The sequence below is a fragment of the Cynara cardunculus genome (genome assembly GCF_001531365.2).
Source record: "Cynara cardunculus var. scolymus isolate 2C chromosome LG 1, CcrdV1, whole genome shotgun sequence".
In the NCBI taxonomy this organism is placed as follows: Eukaryota; Viridiplantae; Streptophyta; class Magnoliopsida; order Asterales; family Asteraceae; genus Cynara; species Cynara cardunculus.
The window spans coordinates 16,555,117-16,578,235 of NC_037528.1; the positions used below are offsets into that span (position 1 = coordinate 16,555,117).

At 32.2% G+C, this 23,119-nt stretch overlaps 3 protein-coding genes and 1 non-coding gene across 4 annotated transcripts in view; all 4 read left to right on the forward strand.

Moving 5' to 3' along the window:
* Positions 1-389: 389 nt before the first annotated feature.
* Positions 390-2,943, forward strand: LOC112501699 (AAA-ATPase At3g50940-like). Its single transcript, XM_025105406.1, has 2 exons — positions 390-1,415; positions 2,500-2,943. Exons 1-2 carry the CDS (start codon positions 390-392, stop codon positions 2,941-2,943), a joined length of 1,470 nt encoding a protein of 489 aa, XP_024961174.1.
* A 6,188-nt stretch (positions 2,944-9,131) lies between these two features.
* On the forward strand, positions 9,132-11,092 carry LOC112523662 (AAA-ATPase At3g50940-like). The gene is made up of 2 exons (XM_025133352.1): positions 9,132-10,166; positions 10,572-11,092. Exons 1-2 carry the CDS (start codon positions 9,132-9,134, stop codon positions 11,043-11,045), a joined length of 1,509 nt encoding a protein of 502 aa, XP_024989120.1. The 3' UTR covers positions 11,046-11,092.
* Positions 11,093-18,836: 7,744 nt separating this feature from the next.
* Positions 18,837-18,908, forward strand: TRNAH-GUG. The gene has a single exon. It is a non-coding gene; the product is annotated as a tRNA-His (tRNA).
* Positions 18,909-22,471: 3,563 nt separating this feature from the next.
* Positions 22,472-23,119, forward strand: part of LOC112518612 (dehydrin Rab18-like) — a 4,679-nt gene continuing 4,031 nt past the window's right edge. Inside the window, exon 1 of the mRNA XM_025126416.1 lies at positions 22,472-22,490. Within this exon, the coding sequence (XP_024982184.1) occupies positions 22,472-22,490 (19 nt within the window). The remainder of the gene's footprint in view (positions 22,491-23,119) is intronic.

Genomic DNA, 23,119 nt, shown 5'->3' on the forward strand with positions numbered 1-23,119 from the left:
TTGGTCTCACGTGAACCCAACCCTATATATATATATATATATATATATATATATATATATATATATAAAGAACAATCAATAATAATAAGATGGATTCATATATTAAAAATAATATTGATTTTTATTAATTAAATATATAAATATGATTATCGACTCGTTTAACTATTTCAATAATTTAAAAAAGGATTATTGTAAACATGCGTTTCATGGTGTAAAACACTGGTTAATGATTCAAATTGGTCGACTCATGTGAATTTGCATGCATGGCATTCAAACTTACCATGCATCACACCTACCACTCTCTCTGCCAACACCAAACCTACCACCCCCAGACCTATATAAACCTTCGTCTCTTAACATATCCTTCAATCAATCCCTTCATTGCTAAAATGTCATCCCTACCCAAATCCAAAATCCCCAACCTCACAACCCTCGTCTCCATCATCGGCTCCGCCTCCGCCGCCGTGATGGTGACCCGTACCATCATTCACGAATACTGTCCTCCTGAATTACAAGATTACCTTTATCTCGGTCTCCGCAATTTCTTCAACAAATTCTCCACACACCTCACATTCATATTCTACGAATTCGATAAGTTTCAGGACAACCAAGTCTACAGCGCCGCTGAACACTACCTTTCCGCTAGAATGTCTCCGGCGACCCACCGTCTGAAGGTTACCAAAACTCCTAACCAGAAACACATCGTCATCGGCACCGAAATTAACGAGGAATTCACCGATAATTACAAAGGAGTGAAATTCTACTGGTCTACGGTTTCTAAGAAGACGCCGACTAGAGAATATTACAGTGACGATGACGTCACCCATTCTTCCCGATCCGATCTCCGATCTATGGAGCTCACCTTCCATCGGAAACACAGAGATCTGGCCTTAAACGACTACTTGCCATTTATAGTCCAGGTCGCGGAAAAGAAGAAACGAGAACAGCAAACCGTCAAGCTCTTCACTGTCAATTCAAATGGGTTGTACTCGAGGGAGGGGACATGGAAATCTGTTAATCTTGACCACCCGTCGAACTTTGCTACGTTGGCCATTGATTCAGATATGAAGGAGATGGTGATGAAGGATTTAGATAGGTTTAAGCAGAGGAGAGAGTATTATCGGAAAGTCGGAAAGGCGTGGAAGAGAGGGTACCTGTTGTACGGGCCCCCGGGGACCGGGAAATCTAGTTTGATCGCTGCCATTTCGAATTACTTGAAGTTTGACATATATGACTTGCAGTTGACTGACATTAAATCAAACTCGGAGCTTCGGACACTGTTGATGGCAACGGCTAACCGGTCAATACTGGTGGTCGAGGACATTGATTGTTCGGCGACGCTGCATGACCGGGTGGCCGTAGAGGCCGCAAAAGCCGCCCGTAGAAGGTCATCGTATTACTCCAAAGAGAATGAGGTTCGTGAAAAAGGAAATGCTATTACTCTTTCTTTTTAAAATAACCTTAAATATTTCTATTTATGTTACTCCTAAAGTTAATGTGCAATTTAAAAAACATACAACTAAATTTTGATATATTCTAGATAAGGCAAAAATATTAAGGGCTGTAGTTAGAGAAATTAAATAAGGTTAAAATTATCATTTTATTAATTAAATAGTATAATAATTATAGATGTTTAAAATTATATGTTAAAATAATGGTAGAAATTATTTTAAAAAGCGATATATCCAAAATATGTTATTTACGTTTTTAATAAATACCCGAATAGTACTCGTGCAATGCAGCGAGATAAATCTCAATTTTAATGTTTAGTTTTTATTATTTGTCTATATCGATATAATGCGATTTTATGTGGTTTTGAGAAAACAATAATGTTTTTAGTTTTGAATGAAATATAAATTTGAAGATAGCATAAAAATTTAAAAAAAATCGGTATTAGTATTACATTAACTATTTAGTAGTTCTCTTTTTTTGTTATAACTTCTTTAGTTCAATTTTTTATTATAACTTCATTTAAATTTAATAATAAAGTAATTTAGTTTTGGTTTAACAACAGAATTTTTATAAATATAATAATTAAACATTTTGTTAGAACCCAATGATTATCTTAATTATATTTTAGATATTCTATATTTAAAATGAATGTTTATTCTGTATTTTATTATGTCTACCTGCAGTTAGTTAGACGAATTTAAAGATAAAGCTTTAATAAGTTGTACATATGCAAAATTACTTGTAATCTTGAATTTTTAAGTAATATGCATCAATAAACAGTACTTCATATACAATAAGTGGTTTTTATGAGTTTTTGTTAAATGTTTTATAATATAGTATAGACATATTTTTTTATGTACTATATTATACATTAATATTATTTTTAAGTAATATATAATCTATTAAATTTCAAACATATAAATAATGATTAGTTAAATATAGGTTTTAAAAAAAAATTAATCTCTATAAAACTAATTGAGTGATGATGAAGTGATTCTTAATTCTATTTGAATTCATAACGAATTTAATACCAACTGTTTTGACCAGGTAACCTTGTCTGGTTTTCTTAATTTTATTGATGGATTATGGTCAAGTTGTGGTGACGAACGAATTATCATATTCACCACAAACCATAAGGACAAACTCGACCCTGCACTTATCCGTCCCGGTCGCATGGATGTTCATATTCATTTATCGTATTGCACCCCATGCGCATTTCGTGTTCTCGTCAACAACTATTTTGGCATCAATGAGCACAATCTTTTTCAACAAATTGAAGATTTGATGATGGAGATAGACGTTACACCCGCTGAAATTGCAGAACAATTGCTCAAAGATGACAACCCAGACATCATGCTTAATGGTCTCATCGAGTTTTTTGATGTGAAGAGGATGGAGAATGAAGAGGCAGAGGGCATGGCGAAGATGATGGAAGATGAGGAACTAGCTGCTACAGAGAATGAAATGACAGAAGAATATGATAGCAATTAAACTGCCGTATTAATAAGCTAGTAATTTGCGTATGTTTTATTTCAATAAAAATAAACGTGACTTTGTAAGCACGACCCGTATGTAATATGTCATGATTCAATTAATGTAATGTTTTGAACATAAGTTCAATACTTTTATTTCATGATGCTATAATTTCAAGTACAATACATTTTTATAACTTTTGTAATTTCATTTCAATATTTAAATTATATGATAAAATTATGATACAATATACTTTTCATCGCGTATAATTATAATCACCATTAACAAAATACAATACTAATAATTAAAAATATATAAATAATTTTGCTAAAATAAAATAGACGTCGATATCGGATTGCGACTGTAGTGAGAAACGACAAAAGGGCTTACGAGGCAATCCACTATTACAAATCAACATTTTCTTCGATAGATATTTAAAACCCATATAAGACTTTTTGGACCATAAATTCCAGTCAAAGTCAAACTTCAAACTGCTATTACAAGATATTTTTAGAATGTTAAAATTAGAAGTTGTACGGTGGTAGCTTAATGGATTACATTAGTCATATGACTTATTCATAAAGCTATATATCTAGTTGTTCGGTATGAGTTTATTCGGTCAGTCTATGACTAAATTACTCGTCTAAAAAACATTAGTCCTTTGACCTCAGCCATAATAATTCCTCATCTACCCATGTACTAAAAATCTACCTTCACATTTAAAACACAAGCTACCCAAGATAAAAACCCTATTTTCAAAATCACTCTCACGAACAACTCTTTCTATACAAATTTAGTGTTCCTATTGTTGGTGCTTCTCTCATCGTCGGTCAGACTTTCTTCTCCCAACAAATCGATCACTCACTAGATCAAAGAAATCGAGATCAATTGATTCCTCCTTGAATCAAAGAAATCTCGTTGCATCCTTGAAACACCCTCTCAAATCAACCCTCTTCATATTTGTAATCGAGCTGCTCCTTCTCTGAAATCGATTTGGTCCTCTGAGATCGATCTGCTCCTTTCATTCATGGTGGCTACGTTTGAACTTCGCCTGGCAAGGGTTGATGCTAGTAATTTCAGTCTCAAACTGGTTTTTATCTTGAATGAATCTTGGGTTTTCCTCAACAATTTTTCTTTACTAATCGTATTGTGATAGGGATGAACAAGAATAGGGATGAACAAGAAGATGACCACAATCCGAAAGTATGAGTTTAATGGGGGGGAAACAATTGTAACAACAGGAAAACAACGAATAATCAAACATATTCAAGACAGTTTTTATCATTCAAAGTCATATATTCAACATTTTAGGCAAGTGGTTATTTTATTCCAGACAAAAGTATACATTGAAGAGTAAATAGTCATTTTTGACATTTAGACTGTTTATTCAGCACAAAAACCGAACAACAATTTATCTGTTATCATACAGACAACTTTATTAATACATACATGTCTTAGTGGATAATGAATCAAACAGCCCCGCATATAGCATAGCCAAAGTATTACTAAAAGTTAGTATTACTGAAATGTTTAATATATTTGATAAAATATTATTATTTTCTATTAAACATTTAATTTCACTTATTTTAAATATGTCCTAAATTTGAGAAGTGTTCTATAAAATAGCTAATATGACGTTTTATTTAAAAAAATGTTTTGAATATTTTGTTAAAACACCTAAATTTGTTCTATAAACCTACTACTGCACTTTTAAAGAGATAGTTTTATCGTTTGGTTCATATAAACTTAAGATATATAAAGAGATCGATTAGGACACCCGACAAGCCTCTAAACTTGTCCCTTGCCCTTATCTACTTCTGTATTTCTTTTCCATGAGATGCATATTATTGGCAACTCAATGAGTTTACGTTTCATGAATGAAATCGTATCATATCATGCAAATTAAACATGCAAGTTTCGTTATAATTACTATGCAAACCTTAAACAAAACATGTATGGCTGAAAATAAATGATATCTCTTGACGAGTATGGGTTGTCCCGTCACCTTGACATTCCCTTTGTCGATCGATTTACACGTCCGATTGCCCATTACTAGGTCGTGTCACTCTTATGACTTACCATTTCGAATCCATCCCTAATAATTGACCATAAGATTGTCTCCAATAAAAGCATGCAATTATAGTTTTAAAAACCGTAAGACACAATATGTCATCTTTCATAAACGCCACATACATATAAAAATGCACCGTAACATGTATATAAAATTAATTCACCATGCATACGTATAAAATAATCATTACATGTCAAAAATAAATTTGGTACATAGATATGCATCTTCTTGTAATTCTCATGAACGCTTGGCTGACAGCATAGGTTACTTAGTGATAGGTTCCGACTGATAACCTATAATCCATAATCGTAATATTTAATTAAACGACCATGTTTCTCCAAAAAGTCAACGTATGCTAAACTATGGTCAACCTCAAATTGCGAAATTAAATAATAACCCAAAGTGTTAAATTTAGTATCTTTATAATTGGGTATTCTCATATTGTCATTTTAAAGCGTCTTAAACAGTTAATTATATTAACTATGATGCTTTATTAAATAACTTAATACACTTGAATAATTTAATGATACAACCTTTAAACTATAGAAAATTTGATGCTGCATAAAAACCCCAATAAATTTAATTGAATGAAATTCCTAAAATAAATAAATATATTAAATAATTAGACATGTTATTTATTTAGAAATCATTTTTAATTAAAATTAATGTTTTGGTCCATAAATTTAAACCCAAAATCTTCTCTTTATTGAACCCAAAACATATTAAATGGGGCTGAATTTGATTTGATTTTAAAGCCCAAAAGATACCAACCATCCGGCCCAACAATTCTCCACCCAAGCTCAGCTTTAGCGAACCCGGGTTTGGCCCATGGAGCCCATGACCGACCTCTCCAGCGCCCGGTGCGACCCGGTCGCGAGGGTTGTAGGACAGCCGATCTTTTTGGCAAGTACGACCTTGTTTCTCGCCACTCTTTTTGCAAAATTCTTATAACATCTTTTCCAACTCCAAAAACAAGACTCACTCAAAAGTACATATTATTTATAGAGATATTTGTGTTTAAAGTTTTGTTTTTTTTACCGAAACATTGTTTTTCTCGTTTTCTGATAATCTGACAGCCTTTCGGCTCTGATTTTGATCCGAGAAAACTTCCAGAGATTTTAACATACACTAAACAACATTATTGAATCTCTTTCTTGAGTGTGAGTAGGATTTCATACTTTATTTTACCGAAAACGACTCCGAAATGAAATGCCAACATTCAGCGAAAACTTCTCCCAATTCCGCCCCAAACCTCGAACCATTTGAGAGGTTTTCGCTGAAGTCAGGCCCGTTCATAACATTTTATGGGTCATAGGCGAGCAATAGAAAATGGGTCCTCCATATGAACGGAGTCACGCAAAATCTCAAACCAATGTTTTCTTTATCATCAAAAGTAAAATTCAATACAATAAAAAATGATACTTCATGCAATACAACTCTTCGAGTGGAGGACGAGGAGTATAAAAAAACAATCTATGACAAAAACACTAAAAAAACATATACCATATACGCACTAGCCAAATTGTTGACAAAATCATTGACCATTTTGGCATTATGACAAAACCATTGATCTGTACTTATATGTGGATTTCTTAATATTATGGACTTATTTTTCTAGTAGTTGTAAACGGCACAAACAGAGTAGCCAAACACACAAATTGAAGATAAATTAGCAAAAACGTCAAATTAAAAATTAATATTCAAGCAAAAGCTTACCTTCTGGACAAAAATCTCGATTTCGATTTCTTGATTTCTTGTAGTGAAGTGCAATTGAACAAGGAATTAGTTGTTGAAAACACAATATCAAATCAGAAATTTAAAACCAAGAAGTGATATTTGAGAATTCAGATGTTGGAGATTGGAGAAAAGTTAGGTCAATCCGTCAATCTTGAATCGAACTCGAAATATATAAAGAATCATAAATTAAAGGTTATTGTTGTAAGAAAATCCATGAGATTTTCCATCATGACTGAAGACTATTGCCGGAAATTGGAAGGTCGGCATTAGCTTGAGTAGATTTCTCGGATACGTGTGATGCAAAGTAGAAAGAAGAAAGATGAAGCGATTTTCTTGGTTTCTCCATTGTCACGTCTCCAATCTGATTAGTTAGAACTTTAATTAAGTTTGGGATTGGGCCCACATGCTTTTGGTCTTACAAAGGTTGGGCTTAATTTTATAACATTGAACATTTTTATAACATATAATACATAACTAATATTTTTTGGGGGCCCCAACCAAGCCCAACCCGCGCTTCTAGCAAGCGTTACTTTGGTTTGACAATGGGAGGGATGAAGGGGAATAAACCGACCGGAAGTGAGGATGCATTTGTATTACCATATGCTTTGATCTACTTCTTGTTCTTGTTATGGGTACCTGATGTAATAAAATTGATCCATAAAATTTTACAATCAAAAAATCATTTTTCAGACAAAGATAAAGACTGTGGGTAAAATAGTCAATTCTGACATTCAGATTGTTTATTCATCACAACAGCCGAACAATAACTTATCTGTTAATATACAGACAACTATATCATTTTTTTATTAACCTGGATATCCAACCCGCTATGCGAGCCGACTAATTCCAGGGCGACCACTTGCTTTGCAGATAGCCCGAAGTCACCGCATTTGAACCTCCATAGCAAAAAGAAGATTTTTATTCTTCGTTGGATTTGAACCTGAGACCTCCTGATACTTTTATCATTACAGACAACTAATATCTATATATATCTTAACAGAAAACGAACCTTGATCTATGGTTTGATAAATCAAAATTTGAGTTGGTTTAACCTTAAGGTAGCGTTTGGTACGCACACTGGACAGGACGGGACGGGACAGGACTAATTGTCTGTTCCATGTTTGGTACAACTAGGACAGGACAGGACAAAACTGTTAAAATGACCATATTACCCTTAAATGGTAATAACGATCAAAACCCAAACAAGCATAGAAGCATTTAAAATCACACTACAACAACCCAAACAAGCATGGAAGCATTGAGTCGAATTTAATGTACGACATCAATTTGAAGTGTGTTAGAAATCAATCATCTAGGTCCAAGAAATCAAACCAGCTGCATCAATGTACCAAAACCATTGTATTGCACAAGTTTATCTACCAGAGGGGATTTTGTTAGGGTTTACCAGCAAAATAATTGATGCGGACAGCAAAAAGAAATTGATGCGAAAGGAGWAATCATACCGGTGGAAGGAGGCGGTGGAGCCRGTGGAAGGAGGCGGTGGAGCCGGTGGACAGGACGGCGTGGAAGGAGAAAATGGAAGGATGCGAGCAGGTCGTGAACTGGTGTGGTGAAAGAGATGAGGGCAAAGAGGGTTAGGTTTTCTATTGGGTTTAAGGGTAAAGTAGTAATTTTGCATCTTGTCCCATGTTGTTCCACCTTTTTTGGTGGAACAAAAGTCCCATCAGATTTAAAAATAGTTCCACCTTGTCCCATGTAATTTTTGTTCATGGCATGCCAAACGTACCCTAAAGTAATGCATGAGTGTATACGGTATCTGAATCTCACGTGACATATGTTTTAAAAGCATGTAAACTTAAGATGTGAAATTACCAAATTGCCTTTAGTTGACTTACACGTGGTCCACTTAGTACATGACGAACCAAGACGAAAACCATAATAAAAGTAAAACTTTACCATGGAACCTTGTAATTTGTAAATGTCAGGGATAAAAGAGTCATTATTTTCGTATTTTAGTCTTTATTGTTTATGATACGTTTCAAAGGAAATAAATCATCAGACACCGCCCCTCACTTGTATCAACTGAATCCATAATTTCCATGACCAAAATAGTCATTTCCATAACCTAACCCAACTCAACCCATGCTTTTTTCAAAGTCAAAGTAAACCCCACGTCAACGCACCCCTATCTTACGCCTCCCTAACCCTATAAAAACCAACCCCATCCACCATCTCTAACAAACCAACCACAACCCTTCATCTTTAATTTCTTACTAAATCCTAGCCCTTCATCTTTAATTTCTTACTAAATCCTAGCCCTTCATCTTCCATTTCTTACTAAATCCTAGCCCTTTAGCCCTTCATCTTCCATTTCTTACTAAATCCTAGCCCTTCATCGTCCATTTCTTACTAAATCCTAGCCCTTCATTTCCAAAAAATGTCTTCGTCAACTGAATCCAAAATTGCCATGGCCAAAACCGTCGTTTCCACCATCGGTTCTGTTGCCGCCGCCGCCATGGTCGCTCGCAGCGTCGCCCGGGATTACATGCCCCCGGAGTTCCAAGACTACCTCTATTTCGGATTCCGCAATTTCATCAACAAGTTCTCCACACAGCTGACCATGGTAATCTACGAATCTGACGGATTTCGTGACAACGAAATTTACAACGCCACACAACTCTACCTTGCCGCCCGGATCTCGGCCGAGATTCACCGTCTGAAGGTGACCAAAAATCCTAGCGAGAAAAACATCAGAGTCGCCATGGAATCCAACGAGGAGTTTACCGACATTTACAATGGAGTCAAGTTCAAGTGGTCTTTCCTTTCCAAGAAGACACCGACGAGAGAATATTACAATGACGACGACTCGAGCGGATCTTCCCGATCCGATCAACGAACATTGGAACTCACATTTCATCGGAAACACAAAGATCTGGCATTGAACGACTACCTGCCGTTTATAATTAATGACACAACAACTAGGAAACAAGAAGAGAAAACCGTAAAGCTATTCACGGTGAATACGAAGAACATGTATTCAGGTCGCCCAACGGCGTGGACTTCGGTGAATCTAGACCATCCGGCGAACTTTTCGACGCTAGCAATGGATCCCGATGTGAAGGAGAAGATGATGAAAGATTTGGATAGGTTTGCGGCGAGGAGAGAGTATTATCGGAAAGTCGGAAAGGCATGGAAGAGAGGCTACCTGTTGTACGGTCCGCCGGGGACCGGAAAGTCAAGCTTGATCGCGGCCATGGCGAATTACTTGAAGTTTGACATATATGACTTGGAGTTGACTGCTATTAAGTCAAACTCGGAGCTGCGGAATTTGCTGGTGTCGACGGCTAACCGTTCAATATTGGTTGTGGAGGACATTGATTGTTCAGTGGAGTTGCATGATCGGGTGGCGGTAGCGGCGGCGAAAGCTTTAGCTCGGGAAAATCACCGCCGAGGTTACACGGAAGAACAGAGGGTAAGTAATTCCAATTTTTTATTTTTAATATATTATTTTAAAAAATCCAAAAAAACACAATAACTTTCTCATCTTAAATGATTTGATTTATAATCTATTTTTTTAAAAATAATATTAAACTTTCTCTTTTTTATTAAGTCTTTTAAATATTTTTTTAATAAAAAAAATCATTAAACTTTTTCTTATGTAAATAATTAAAACTCTGATTTTTTTGAAAAATAGATTAATCATTAAAGTTTTACCAGTGGATTAATGTGTTTTTTTATATTAAACGGATCTATAAAATATTTAGAAAAATACCACTGGGATTCTGTAGCTTGTTGATTAATCAATTAATATCTTATTTATTTATTATTCATAATGTTAATATAAAATCAAATGTCAAATAATAATTATTTTTTTCAGGTAACCTTGTCGGGTTTTCTTAACTTTATTGACGGATTATGGTCGAGTTGTGGTGACGAAAGGATCATCATATTCACAACAAACAGGAAAGACAAACTTGATCCAGCGCTTCTTCGTCCGGGCCGTATGGATGTTCACATCCACATGTCGTATTGCACCTCAAGCGGGTTCCGGGTCCTAGCGTCCAACTATCTTAACATCACCCAACATGATCTGTTTGAGAAAATCGAGGATTTGATCCGGGAGGTTGAGATTACACCAGCTGAAGTGGCGGAGCAACTGTTAAAGGATGACGATCCTGACATTGCTCTCGGTGGACTCGTAGGGTTTTTCGATGTGAAGAGAAAGGAGAACGAAGAGGCAAAAGCAAGGGCAATGGAAGAAGAACAATTGGTCGCAAAAGAGAAAGAAGAGTTGGACTCCAAACAAAACAAAGAAAAGCAGCAAGACAATGGCAACTTATTAATTGATTAAGAAATTTGGGTATTAATAATTTATTAAAAAAAAAAAAATTTGCACAACCACTTCGAATTCGAATCATAAGTACGAAAATAAAGACTAGATGCTATTTGCAGTTGCTGAATCATTAAGAGATTTTCATGATATAGTGTAAAATGACGTATAATTATTTGGTAATTGTTTACAATGAAATTATAGCGTTGAATGGTTGAGAGAGAGACACAATACAAAATAATTCAGAGATTTTTAGAACAATTAAGAAACAATTTTTTTTTACCAACCAAGATTCATCTTTCAATGATTCAAATTTTGTCTCTAGATGAAAATATTAAAAGACAAACAAACAATCCCTAATTCTTTTAGATTTAATATTATAGCTCTGTTATATAAAACTAAACAAAAAGTTGTATGAACCTTATTAATTTGATTGTTTGGATAAAAATTTCGTATCCTCAACCGACAAAGATAATATCCATGATAGTCGTATCCCTGACCGACGAGAATAATATCCACGATAGTCATATCTCCGTCTGACGAGAATAGTATGTACGACAATCATATTAATAACCAGACAAATTGGTTATCTAAAGACATCTTGTGTCAACAATCATTTGAGATGGCGCCTTAACATCTCATAATTGCATGTTACGTGTCGCCTGTATCTCGTCTTTATTCTAAAACTTGACTCTTGGTAATGTTAATGAAAACAACTCAAGAAGGTGATTGTTTTATTTAAAATCCTCATTAATGGAGCGATTACCCAATATTTAATTGATGACAGTCAATATTCACAAATATTTTTAATTATCATGGATGTAATTCCCGATATCATAATTATTATGGATGTAACTTTTGGTATCGTTATTACATGGATGTAACTCTCGATATCATTATTGTTATGATTGTAACTCCTACAAATATCCGGGTATAAACACGACTAGGATATGCTCCACTATGATATCCTCGACTAATATATCATCATGACCATGATATTCTCGACTTACAATTAACCATGACAATTGTGTTTATTGGATAACAGCAACAAATGATAGTTTTAATTAACCTCAACAAGTATATTTCTCACTTGTTGCAGGTCCCACATATAACTGAAGTTATGACCAAAAATTTGTTTTATCAACACAACAAATGTAACTGGCGACCAATTTGTATCATCAAGACACGCCCGTAACAATCATTATGATCAATAATCGACAATTATAAATGCTCAACTATAAATCGGGAGATCAATACATTCAAAGAGGCCCCGAATCAGATTCTACTCTCATTTGCTCTCGGAAGAATTCATGGGATACTGGAATTTACATTCATTACGCACGATTACTTATACTTAAATTCATTATCAATGTCTTGTAATGGTAATTGTTATTATTAACAATTGCCATCCCTAATTAACATCCATAATGCATTGACGACATCACCAATGTCCACATTTTTTACCCTCGATGGGGTTCTCACGCCACCAAATTCAACTGTCATATTTACATTTTCTTCGGTATTTGTTTTATTTATTTCGAAAATTCAATCTAGAGTTGATAAGGCCCGCAATCCAACATTTGATCGTTTTTGTGCAATTTTTGGCATACACACTTATTCAGATTGGTAATCGACGACACAAATCTATCTGAAAGAGAGTTCAGTTAAATGAGATATTAAATATTTGCAATGTCTTTCTTAAAATGGTAAAAGAATTGAAAAACACAACATGACATAATGCACCCGATCTTATTGAGTGCAAAAGGAAATCGTTCATCCCACATGATGATTCTCAACCTTGGATCTAGGGTGTGTTGGTGCATGAAAACCTGACGAAACTGTCGATCTAGTCTATCCAACTCGATATAACTTAACGCGAAACTACTTGGTATCTAATCGAATATAAAATTTTCTAAATATAGATATTGAATTGGAACTGGGTTATGATGATTTGAACCCAACCCGATGAACCATATACCTTTATTATATGGTATATGCATTTTCAGCTAGACACTTTAGCATTGCTTTTTATATACATATGATCGTGACAAACTACTGGTTCTTTTCATGATTGTGTCACATTTTTTCCTGTTACTTTGATTTCTATTTCAACATTCTTCTCGTTCTTCCTATATCATAAAATGCCATTTAATTGAGAGTAGTAACTAATCATTGTTTAAACATGTTGTAATGTTGCTACTATATCACAACCTGTACCAACCCAACTCGCATAAGTTGTGTACGGTTGAGTTGTTTTTTCTTAATGGGTTAAAAAATTTCAAACCCTAATAATTAGATTGAATTGTTTAAATATCTTTTACCAGTTATTTTTTTTAATATCTTTTAATGGATTAAAAAATTTTCAAACCCTATTAACTAAATTGAATTGTTTAAATATCTTTTACCAACTCAATTCATGTGTAGTCTTTAGGGTCGTTTTTGGGAGAGGGTGGGCCGGACGTATGCCCAGGACCCACAAGAAATAGGGGTCCAAATATTTTAGAATATAGTATTATTGTAGTAGTAGAAAAAAATAGTAAATAAAATAAACAATTTTATAATATCTAATAGGACCAAAAACGAATTTCGTATTATATTAAGGGTCCAAACATGTATTAATTAATTATACTGAAAAATAAAATATGTAAAAACTAAAAAGTTAATTGATCATTCATTTTTATAGTATTGTTTATTGTCTCTCTACTTATTTTTTATTTTATACTACTTGCCTATAAAATCTTGATATTTCTTCATCATTCATTTCTCAATAACTCTTTTGATTATTTCATACGTATGATTTCTATTCTTGTATTAGAATATATTAGATTTTTTGTTATTAACTAAGAAAATCCTACCTTTTATTTTAATAAGAATAAACTCTCAAGTTATAACCAACATTGACTTTTTATTCTAAGATTGATGGTTCTGAAAAAGTTTCCTTAAGCCTAAAAATATAAAAAGTTAATAAAAGACATAACACGATGTAAGATGGTGAAATCAACTGATTTATTTTGATTTACATAGAGTGTCACTTTAAATAGTCCAAAATGATATCAGTTATACTTTAAAGATATATCATAAGATGTTTTTGATTGTAGAACGGATTGATAATGCTATGTAAAAATGATAAGGAATATAATGTTTATTTAGTAATAGTTATCGATTGATTTTGTGTTTAAGTATACTTAGAAAAACGTTTTTATAATGTATTATTAATATTTTTTTTTATTTTTAATCTTATTTTTCTAATAATAAAAATAATATATTGAAGATTTTTTTTTTCACATAACAAGGGCATTTTTTTCATCTCACTCCGTAACCTATAAAATGTCTGAAACAAATTATATTAAGATTTTATAAATGGTTGAACTTCAAATTTTTAGAAATATAAGAAGATTTATTTTTTAAGGAAAAAATCTAATGAGCCGACACTTTGGACTTTAGAGCGGCTGATGAAGCTTCCATTGTTACTTCTAACGTATGATGAGCCGACACCTGGATCAGCTGAGGTATGATACTTTTTAACGTATGACGTTATAATTTTGATTAAACAAATATTGAGAAAGATTTGATTTTTACATTGGTAAAAATGAATTTATAATGACGGTTTATTTAGGGGTTCATTAAACTTTCATCGTGTGATTTATATTACTAGGTGATGAGGGTAAGATCGAAAATCTTATCTGATAAAAGACATGATAACAACCGACGTTCTTATCTGGTAATTAGGGGAGAAAACTCTAACCTGGTTCGCGGTTACCGAGTAAGAGACGATTACAAAAAATTTATTTTTATGGCCGAAAATGTTATCAACATGGCAAATAAAGGCGGTGACTCTTGTCAGTAAGCGTTTATAAGGTAAGTATTTGATAAACGGTCCATTTACCAAACGGTTACCACATAAGCACTATCAGATCATTTACCTTACTACGTGAGCATAGCAAAAACCGAGAATTTTTACCCCGTAAGAGGAATGACAACGACTGAAGTACTTACACTGGGGAGAAGACTCTTACTCGGTTGGCGCTTATCGGATAGAAGCCGCTTTAAAACAATTCATTTTAATCTCGAAAATGTTACCCCACGTGGAAAATGAGGAGGTAACTCTTGCGAATAAACACTTACCTGGTAATCATTTGATAAATGACTCTTAGTATATAATATGCGAGTTTAATTAAATTATCCTATAATATATTGTGTTGAATAGATCTTTATTTAAATTAAAAAGCTACTTATCAAAAGCTTACCTTGATAAGTGCTTACCGGCAAAACGATAAGTCGTCGGGTAAGTTTTTTAGTCCATCAAAACGGTATTGTATGCAACAATTTACTTGGTAAGTGTTAACTGTGGTAAAGCCGTCGCCATTGCTTACCACGGTAAGACTCTCGGTCCTTGCCTTCGTTCTTACCAGGTAAAATTAGTGGTCCTTGCCATATACATCCGATAAGATAACGTGAATTGGTAAATGTTACCCGAATAAACGTTTGGTAAACGACCTATAAATGTTTATAACGTAAAATTCGGATCCCATAAACTTGTTTGACTAGAGTTTTTTTTTTATATAATGACCACCAAGAAAATAACCAAAAAACTAAAGGGCATTTGACCTAGTAGTATGTGAGTCTTTGGCCTTCGAGGATGTCAAATGTTCAAACCTCACCAAAGATGAGAACAGTATGTGAGTTTATTTAATCTATTTACTGTATGTAATTATTATATTCTAAAAATAATAATAATAACCAACAGTTCAGCATACGTCAACCTCAAAATAATGTTATCCGCTTATCATTTTCTCAATTACATGTAAACCATATGGAGACATTACCAGTCAGTATCAATTTTTTTATATAGGGTGTACTTGGTATATTTAATATGATAGAACAGAATAAAGATTATTGTATTACTGATAGGACTTTTATATAGAGTAAAGTAGAACAAACGTGTTTTACCCCCATCCCGTCCCCATGGAACAAGTTGGAAGAAGATGGAACAAACTTATGTTTTATCAATATAATCTCAAAATAAAACTTAATTCTCTTCTAAAACATCAAATACACCGTATTCTATTCATTTTTTAATTTTTATTTATTGTATTTAATGTTTTTTAAAATTTCATTTTACTATCCTTAAAATATTATTTGTATACAAATTCTATATTTTAATTAATTTATGTAATTTATTAAATATTAAAAAAAAATATTGAAAAGATGTAAAATAAAAAATTGGAAGCTACATATTTCGTTGTCATTATAATCTTTTTAACGATAATATTCTAATGCTATATTTTTTTTATCTAAAATACTTATTTTATTATAATTCAATCAATTATATAATTAATCAAAATATATAAATAACTCAACATGATTAAATTGGTCATTTTATTAATTCTATCATGTCCAATTCTATTTTATCAAACAATAAGTAACTGTTTTGTCTTATTATATTTTGACCTCCATGCATTAGATTGGGTCGGAAGTCAAATGTAACTTGAGGAAGAAAAGAAAATGGTGCAGGTTGTTGAGGAAAAGAAGATGGACTTGAGGGTGGGTCCTGGGGTTTGTGTGTTAGGTTAGGTTATTTTCACTAAAGTGTATAATAATATATAATACAAGTAAATATAATACAATTAAATATTAAAAAAAGGTAAAAAGACTGTATTATGCCTAATTTAATAGAGTTTTTTTATATCTGTTAGGATGGAAGACAAAAAAGCGAAATGAAATGCGAACCACATGAACGAAAATTGAAGTTTACTCTTAAATAAAAAATCAAATTTAGCGACGGACTGTTAAACCAATTCTCACATTAATTTCTAGTTAATTCGTAGCTCATATAACCTCAAGTTGATCCGTAACTGATATATTCCCTAACTAATCCGTAGTTAATCTGGTCCCTAGCAAATCCATAGCTAATATGTTTCCTAGTTAATCAGTATCTAATATGTTTCCTAGTTAACAGGTAACTAATACGTTCACTAATTAATCCGTAGCTAATTCTTTTTATAGTTGATTCCTAGTTGATTTTCCTTGATAATTCATCGTTAATCCATTGTTTTTAGTGATTTTTTATTTAATAAGTGATAAATAATCAATCTAATAAACACCATTTTGTGATGTATTGCTAGGAAGACAAATGGGATTGGATGAAGCTGGCCACTTGAACACGATTATATATCAGTTGCATCTTCTCATTTTAATATGCATTTAAAGATGGAGATTTTTTTTTTGCGCTTCTCATCTGAATCTTAATTGTAATAGTGGTAAATCAGGTCGAACCCACATGAATTGGTCGTGGCTATTATTCAGCTTCTAAACTTTAAGTAAAGGGGGGTGGATTAAGATATTTACTAACACTGATTATGTGAATAAAATAAATATAATTAAAAAAAACCAACAATATCTCACATTCAATTGTGATGCAAACACTATCATTGATTCCTATGATGCAAAAATGGTAAAACAAGCCCAAACTGGTTATAGTTGTCAACAAGATTTAACAACCTCGATTTTTCCTTAGATATACATTGATTAAAACAAATTCTTTAAGCTAATCTTAACCCCAAATGGGAATTTGAACAAGCTCTCAAATTCACAGGTGTATTCAACGTTAATTGATCTTATTAATTGATAACTCAAATGAAAATGACATTCGTATAGAAATCAAACAAATAAACTTGTTCACAACATTTTACAAAGGAATCACAAATGAAATACATTAACAATCTAAAGTTTGACTATTGTTGGAAATAAAAACGAGTTATCGACTTAAACGAAATGGAGATGGTAAAAATCGCTTCAAATCTTCTCTCTTGCTCCCAAAAATCGTCCCTACGTCAAATCTCTCTCAAACGGCGGTTTCCAAGTCAATTCATAACAAGAAGATGGAAAAACTACTTAATACACACACACACACACACACACACACACACACATATATATATATATATAAGGTTGAGTTCACGTGAGACCAACATGTTTTCGTGAGAGTTGTGAGACCCCATTTTTATCACTTAAAACTTTACAACAAAACGTTGTGAAGGTAAAAAAAATTTGAATCTTCACAACAAAACACTGTGAATACATTCACAGTGTTCTGCTGTGAAGTTCGAAGTGTAAAAATGTGGTCTCATGTATCTCACGCAAATAAGATAAAAAAAAAAATTTAACTACAAGGGTGGTGTCCCGATTGGTTTGAGTTAAAACTCCAAAGGTCAAAAATACCTACAGGTCTCAAGTTCGAATACAAGAAGGAATAAAAATCTTCTTATGACCACGGAGGTTCAAATGCGAAAACTCTGGGCTACCTGCGAAGCGGGTGGTCGCTCCGGGATTAGTCAGCTCGTATAGTGTGTTGAATATCCAGGTTAATAAAAAAGATATTAAAAAAACAGTAAAATAACTACAATACCCCTGACTTAACGAGATTTAATGTATTTTTCAGACCTTTGTTAGCTTTAAGGACTCAAACCAAGCACTTTCTCATACCACGAGGATTTTCGAAGGTTAAACTTTAATGGACCCAAGACAAGAAAAACAATAAACCATATGGACCAAAATTGCAATGTACCCTATGATTTATAATAATAAAAGCGTTTCAACGAAAACAATCTAATTAAAAAATATTTTACATAAAAGTTAGAAAAAAACATGATATAAAACTAATTTTATATTCTATATAATATTTAAATAACTTTTACATACGACATAAAAGTTATAGACCATGTTAACAACTTATTTTAGACCAATTTAATCCTTCATATATTCGAATCAGAATTTGTTAATAAGATTGTTAGATAAAATGTGAACATCAAAGTGGCTGTAGTTTAGTGGTAAGAATTCCACGTTGTGGCCGTGGAGACCTGGGCTCGAATCCCAGCAGCCACATTCTACACTTTTTAATTCCTTTTTATGCTTTTAACATAGTATTTAATAAAGTTGTTTGTGGTGTGTACTTTTTTTTAATATTTCCATAGCTTCTTAAATATAGAAGCCATATCAATTAATATTTAAAAAGATCGGACCTGAAAAATTGAAAAAGTCATTGTTGGCTGATATTTTGGAGATAATGGCTTATTTCTTCAGTATATACATGAAAGTGGCTAATCCAGAATAAAAGAAAACATAAGCGATTTCGATTTCGATTTCTTTAGTTTCCTTGAGCAAATAGAGGAAAAGAAAATTACAATATACAGGGATACAAATTAGACGGTGCAATTTAATCAAAGCTGGGCCATTTTATCCCTAGAAACACGTGTTTTTTTAATTACCTAATGAAAGTGACCTCGTATATGACTTAATGATCCAATTTGATCTTTTTGTTTTTATGACATTATTGTAAGCAATGAAGTTTTTGCCACTCGTATATCGACCGTTCTTTCCTATTAATCTACCCAAAATTAATGTCGGGTTCAAACAAATTACCATATTGAAAGTCATACGTGTCTTGAAAATATTAACTGGACTCGTTTCGACAAACGTAGGTGGCAATGATGAAAATATATTCTTTTTGCATGATAAGGTTCACAAGAGAATTGTGTGGCATGGGTTTTATGCTAATCCAAATAGCTAAAGAGAAACGAGATTTGGATGAGATTGGCCATTTGAACATAGAAAATGCCCGATTTGATCTCTTTTGTGTTCATCTTGTCTATAAATAGGGAAGAGTTGCAAAAACCCATATCACTATAATAGAAGAATTTGCAGTAGCAAATAGGATTGGAAGAAAGGGTCTTGCATGGAGAGAAAAAACGTTGTTGGATAGCCAAGGATGACTTGCCTACTGCTTGTCCGCCTCTTTAATTTCAAAGATTTGTAATCAGGTTGGTTATTTGGTAGTAGGCAATCACCTTGGCTAACTTGACAATCTTTCCTTTTCATGCTAGACCGCTTTTCCTGACCCCCTTTATGGTTAAGTTCTTTAACGGCTAGCTTGATCACTTATGTGTCATAGTAGAAAAGAGGGTGATTCAAAGGAGATTGGTTTTCATCCTCCCTCAATCGACATATATACTCTTCGAAATTATAAATTGGTTTGATGTGTATTTTTTAGGGAAAATTGCATCAAAATGGAACCAATTTTCACTTGATCCTTATTTTGGGGAACCAACTTTCAAAATCGTTATTTAGAGGTCTCTATCAAACTTTTTGTTTATTTAAGGGTCTGGTTGATATGGTGAACATGTAATTTAAAGGTCTCTTGCCAAATTTGATTTAAACTTTAATATTGATACGGATTGGTTATATATAAAAATCTTGAATGTGATATTTATTTTTTATTGCATCTATTACTTTTTTTCTATTAAATTGATTTTTTTTGCATTAGTAAAAAACAATATTTATTGTGGTAATTTGGATTTTTTTTTAGATCTTCAATTTGATATCTAAATTAAAAAAAAACGAGATTTGAAATAAAAAATAGATTTTATTGCATTAATTTTTGAAAAAAAACGAATTTTAGTTATTTTTCTATAATTATTTTGCAAATTGATTCCCCAAAATATGAATCAGATGAAAGTTAGTTACATTTTAATACAATTTTCCCTATTTTTTTTTATCTATTTCAATTCATTCTATATGCGAATTCCCCTCAAAAGGTTATCCCAACATTATGCACTTTCTACATGCTCTCTTAAATTGACATTATAATTTCATAGGTGACGAAATGTATGATATTTTTGCATTATTGCATTCCCTCAAGAGGAGATTGTTATCTCACTGACAATCGTAAGAGGTTAAGGTTCTATGTGGATCGCCTTATTTACAAAACAACAATACGAGTAACGTTGAGTTAATTGTTAACAATTCTTTGTATATTGTATAGATTTATATTTTAGAAATAATCTGAAGTTAAATACGATCATTAAGACGATTAATTCAATCTTTTTGAATTTAAAATATTTTAAACGTTTAAATATGATTATTAAGACGATTAATTCAATCTTTTTTAATTTGAAAGACTGTAAACATTTAAATATAGTTTGGTAACCATTATTGATGGATATAATCTTAGAAGCTTAATTGAAAATGGAGTTTTTCTTTGTTCATAACATTTTGATCTTATTAATTAATTTGTGTAATTCTTGTCAAGTCATTGTTTTAGGTGATGTATTATATGTTTTGTTATACGGGGTTTTGGTTTATGTCCTCCGCCATTGTATATCATTTTTTTTGTCATATATAAATAAAAATTGGTGTTGGGATGAGTCGCTTAACTTGACTAGGTTCCAAACTCCCTCTTGTAGTTTATTTTGGTTTTTATATAAATATATTATGGGCATTTTTTTTTGTATGGGCATCTGAAACCTCAGATTGACTATGTCGTCCAGATGAACGATTATCAGGGCAGTCTTCAATTTTTTTTCCTTGCGATTTTCCTCTGAACGAGACTCTCTCTCTATAAACACACACACACACACACGACTAGTTGGTATTAAATATCAAAAATACAAAAATGAGTTCGTTTTTCTCGTACATAAGTTTCATAGACTACGAGGCTTGAATACAATCCAATGAATTAAGGGCGCGTCTCATTTGCTGAAATGATTTTAGAGTGATTTGCATTTGGTTTGGATTTAGACTTTTTGGTATGTTTGGTTTATATGACTTATAATGAATTTGAATTCCCTTATTTATAAACAGAAATTATAAATAGTTATAAAAATGATTAACTTACCCTTTTGAATAAAAACATGTTATACATAATCATGTTTGAATTGAAATTGAGATGCTGACACAAGTTCTTCCCTTTTGAATCAGATAGATTAATATCCGAAAGATGTTGACAATAATTTCTTTTAAAATTGACTATTTGTCCCTATGTTAAAGGTGTTCCAGAAATATTTATGATTGAGTAAATGGCTTTACAAACGAATGGATTGAATTGACTTGAAAAATGAAAATATTTATATAAGTTATACGTTTCGTCACCACTTTATGGAAAAACCTATGAATATATAAGAGGCAATAAACTTTAATACATCTAAACCAAATGCATTAATTTAAGTTTTTGATTCTTTAATATTTTGTTATTTTATAATAAAATATATAAAAACAAGTTATATCTCTATTTTACATTAGACATTATTAGTTGTGTACCCGTGCAATATAACGGGAGCCGTGAATTTTAACGATTTTGAAGTTTCACTGGTTTTATTTAGAGAAGATTTAACGATAATATAAGTTACATTTGATCTTTACATATTAATACAATTTGAATAAATAAGAGTTATGGTTCCAATTACAGTCTATCGGCGAAAAAATTTGTATGACAGTTTAAAATCCAATATATTTAAAATCCAACATATTTAAACGACTCCACAAATGTGTTCGATTTACACTAAGACCAAAGAATCAAGAGATCGAGAGCGAGCCCGAGAGTTCTAGAGCAATTGAATGAGAAAATTTTTAATAACTCATGGTGAATATCAGTTTGAATCTCACCTCAGGGAATGGAGAGAAGACATAAAGGTATGAGAGGGTGAATGAGTGAAAGGTGTCAAAAGCATCTTGGGAACATGAAAATAAAATATAATAATATGCATTGGTAACTTGTATTATATGTTATTTTAATTGTAATAAAAGAATAAGACTGAATGCATAAAGTAGTGGTACTTAATGCATTATAAGTTGTTTTTAAGACTTTATGCATAAATGTATAGTACTTTGTGCATTAAAAATTGTTTTTAAGACTTTTGATAAATCTGATTTATGAAGGAACTAGAAGAGTACTCGCGCAATGCAGCAAGATACATCTCGATTTTAATGTTCTATTCTATTATTTGTTTATGTCGATGTTATAATACGATTTTATGTGTTTTTAAGAAAACAATAATGATTTTATTTTTGAATAAAATATAAATTTGAAGATATCATAAAAATTTGAAAAAATATATATCAATGTTAATATCAAATCAACTCTTTAAAAGTTCTCATCGTTTATGTAATTTCTTTAATTTATTTTTTATTATAATTTAATTTAAATTTAATACCGAAATAATTTATTTTTGGTTTAATATTATAGATTTTATAAAGATAAAAATTAAGTATTCTGTTAGAATTCAATGATTATCCTAATTATATTTTAGATTTTTTATATT

Excerpts from the sequence above, each read along its gene's own strand:
- LOC112501699 (XM_025105406.1), top strand. The coding sequence starts at position 390 with ATGTCATCCCTACCCAAATCCAAAATCCCCAACCTCACAACCCTCGTC. Across the intron at positions 1,416-2,499 it reads ATTACTCCAAAGAGAATGAG|GTAACCTTGTCTGGTTTTCT; the intron begins GTTCGTGAAAAA and ends TGTTTTGACCAG.
- LOC112523662 (XM_025133352.1), top strand. The coding sequence starts at position 9,132 with ATGTCTTCGTCAACTGAATCCAAAATTGCCATGGCCAAAACCGTCGTT. Across the intron at positions 10,167-10,571 it reads GTTACACGGAAGAACAGAGG|GTAACCTTGTCGGGTTTTCT; the intron begins GTAAGTAATTCC and ends TATTTTTTTCAG.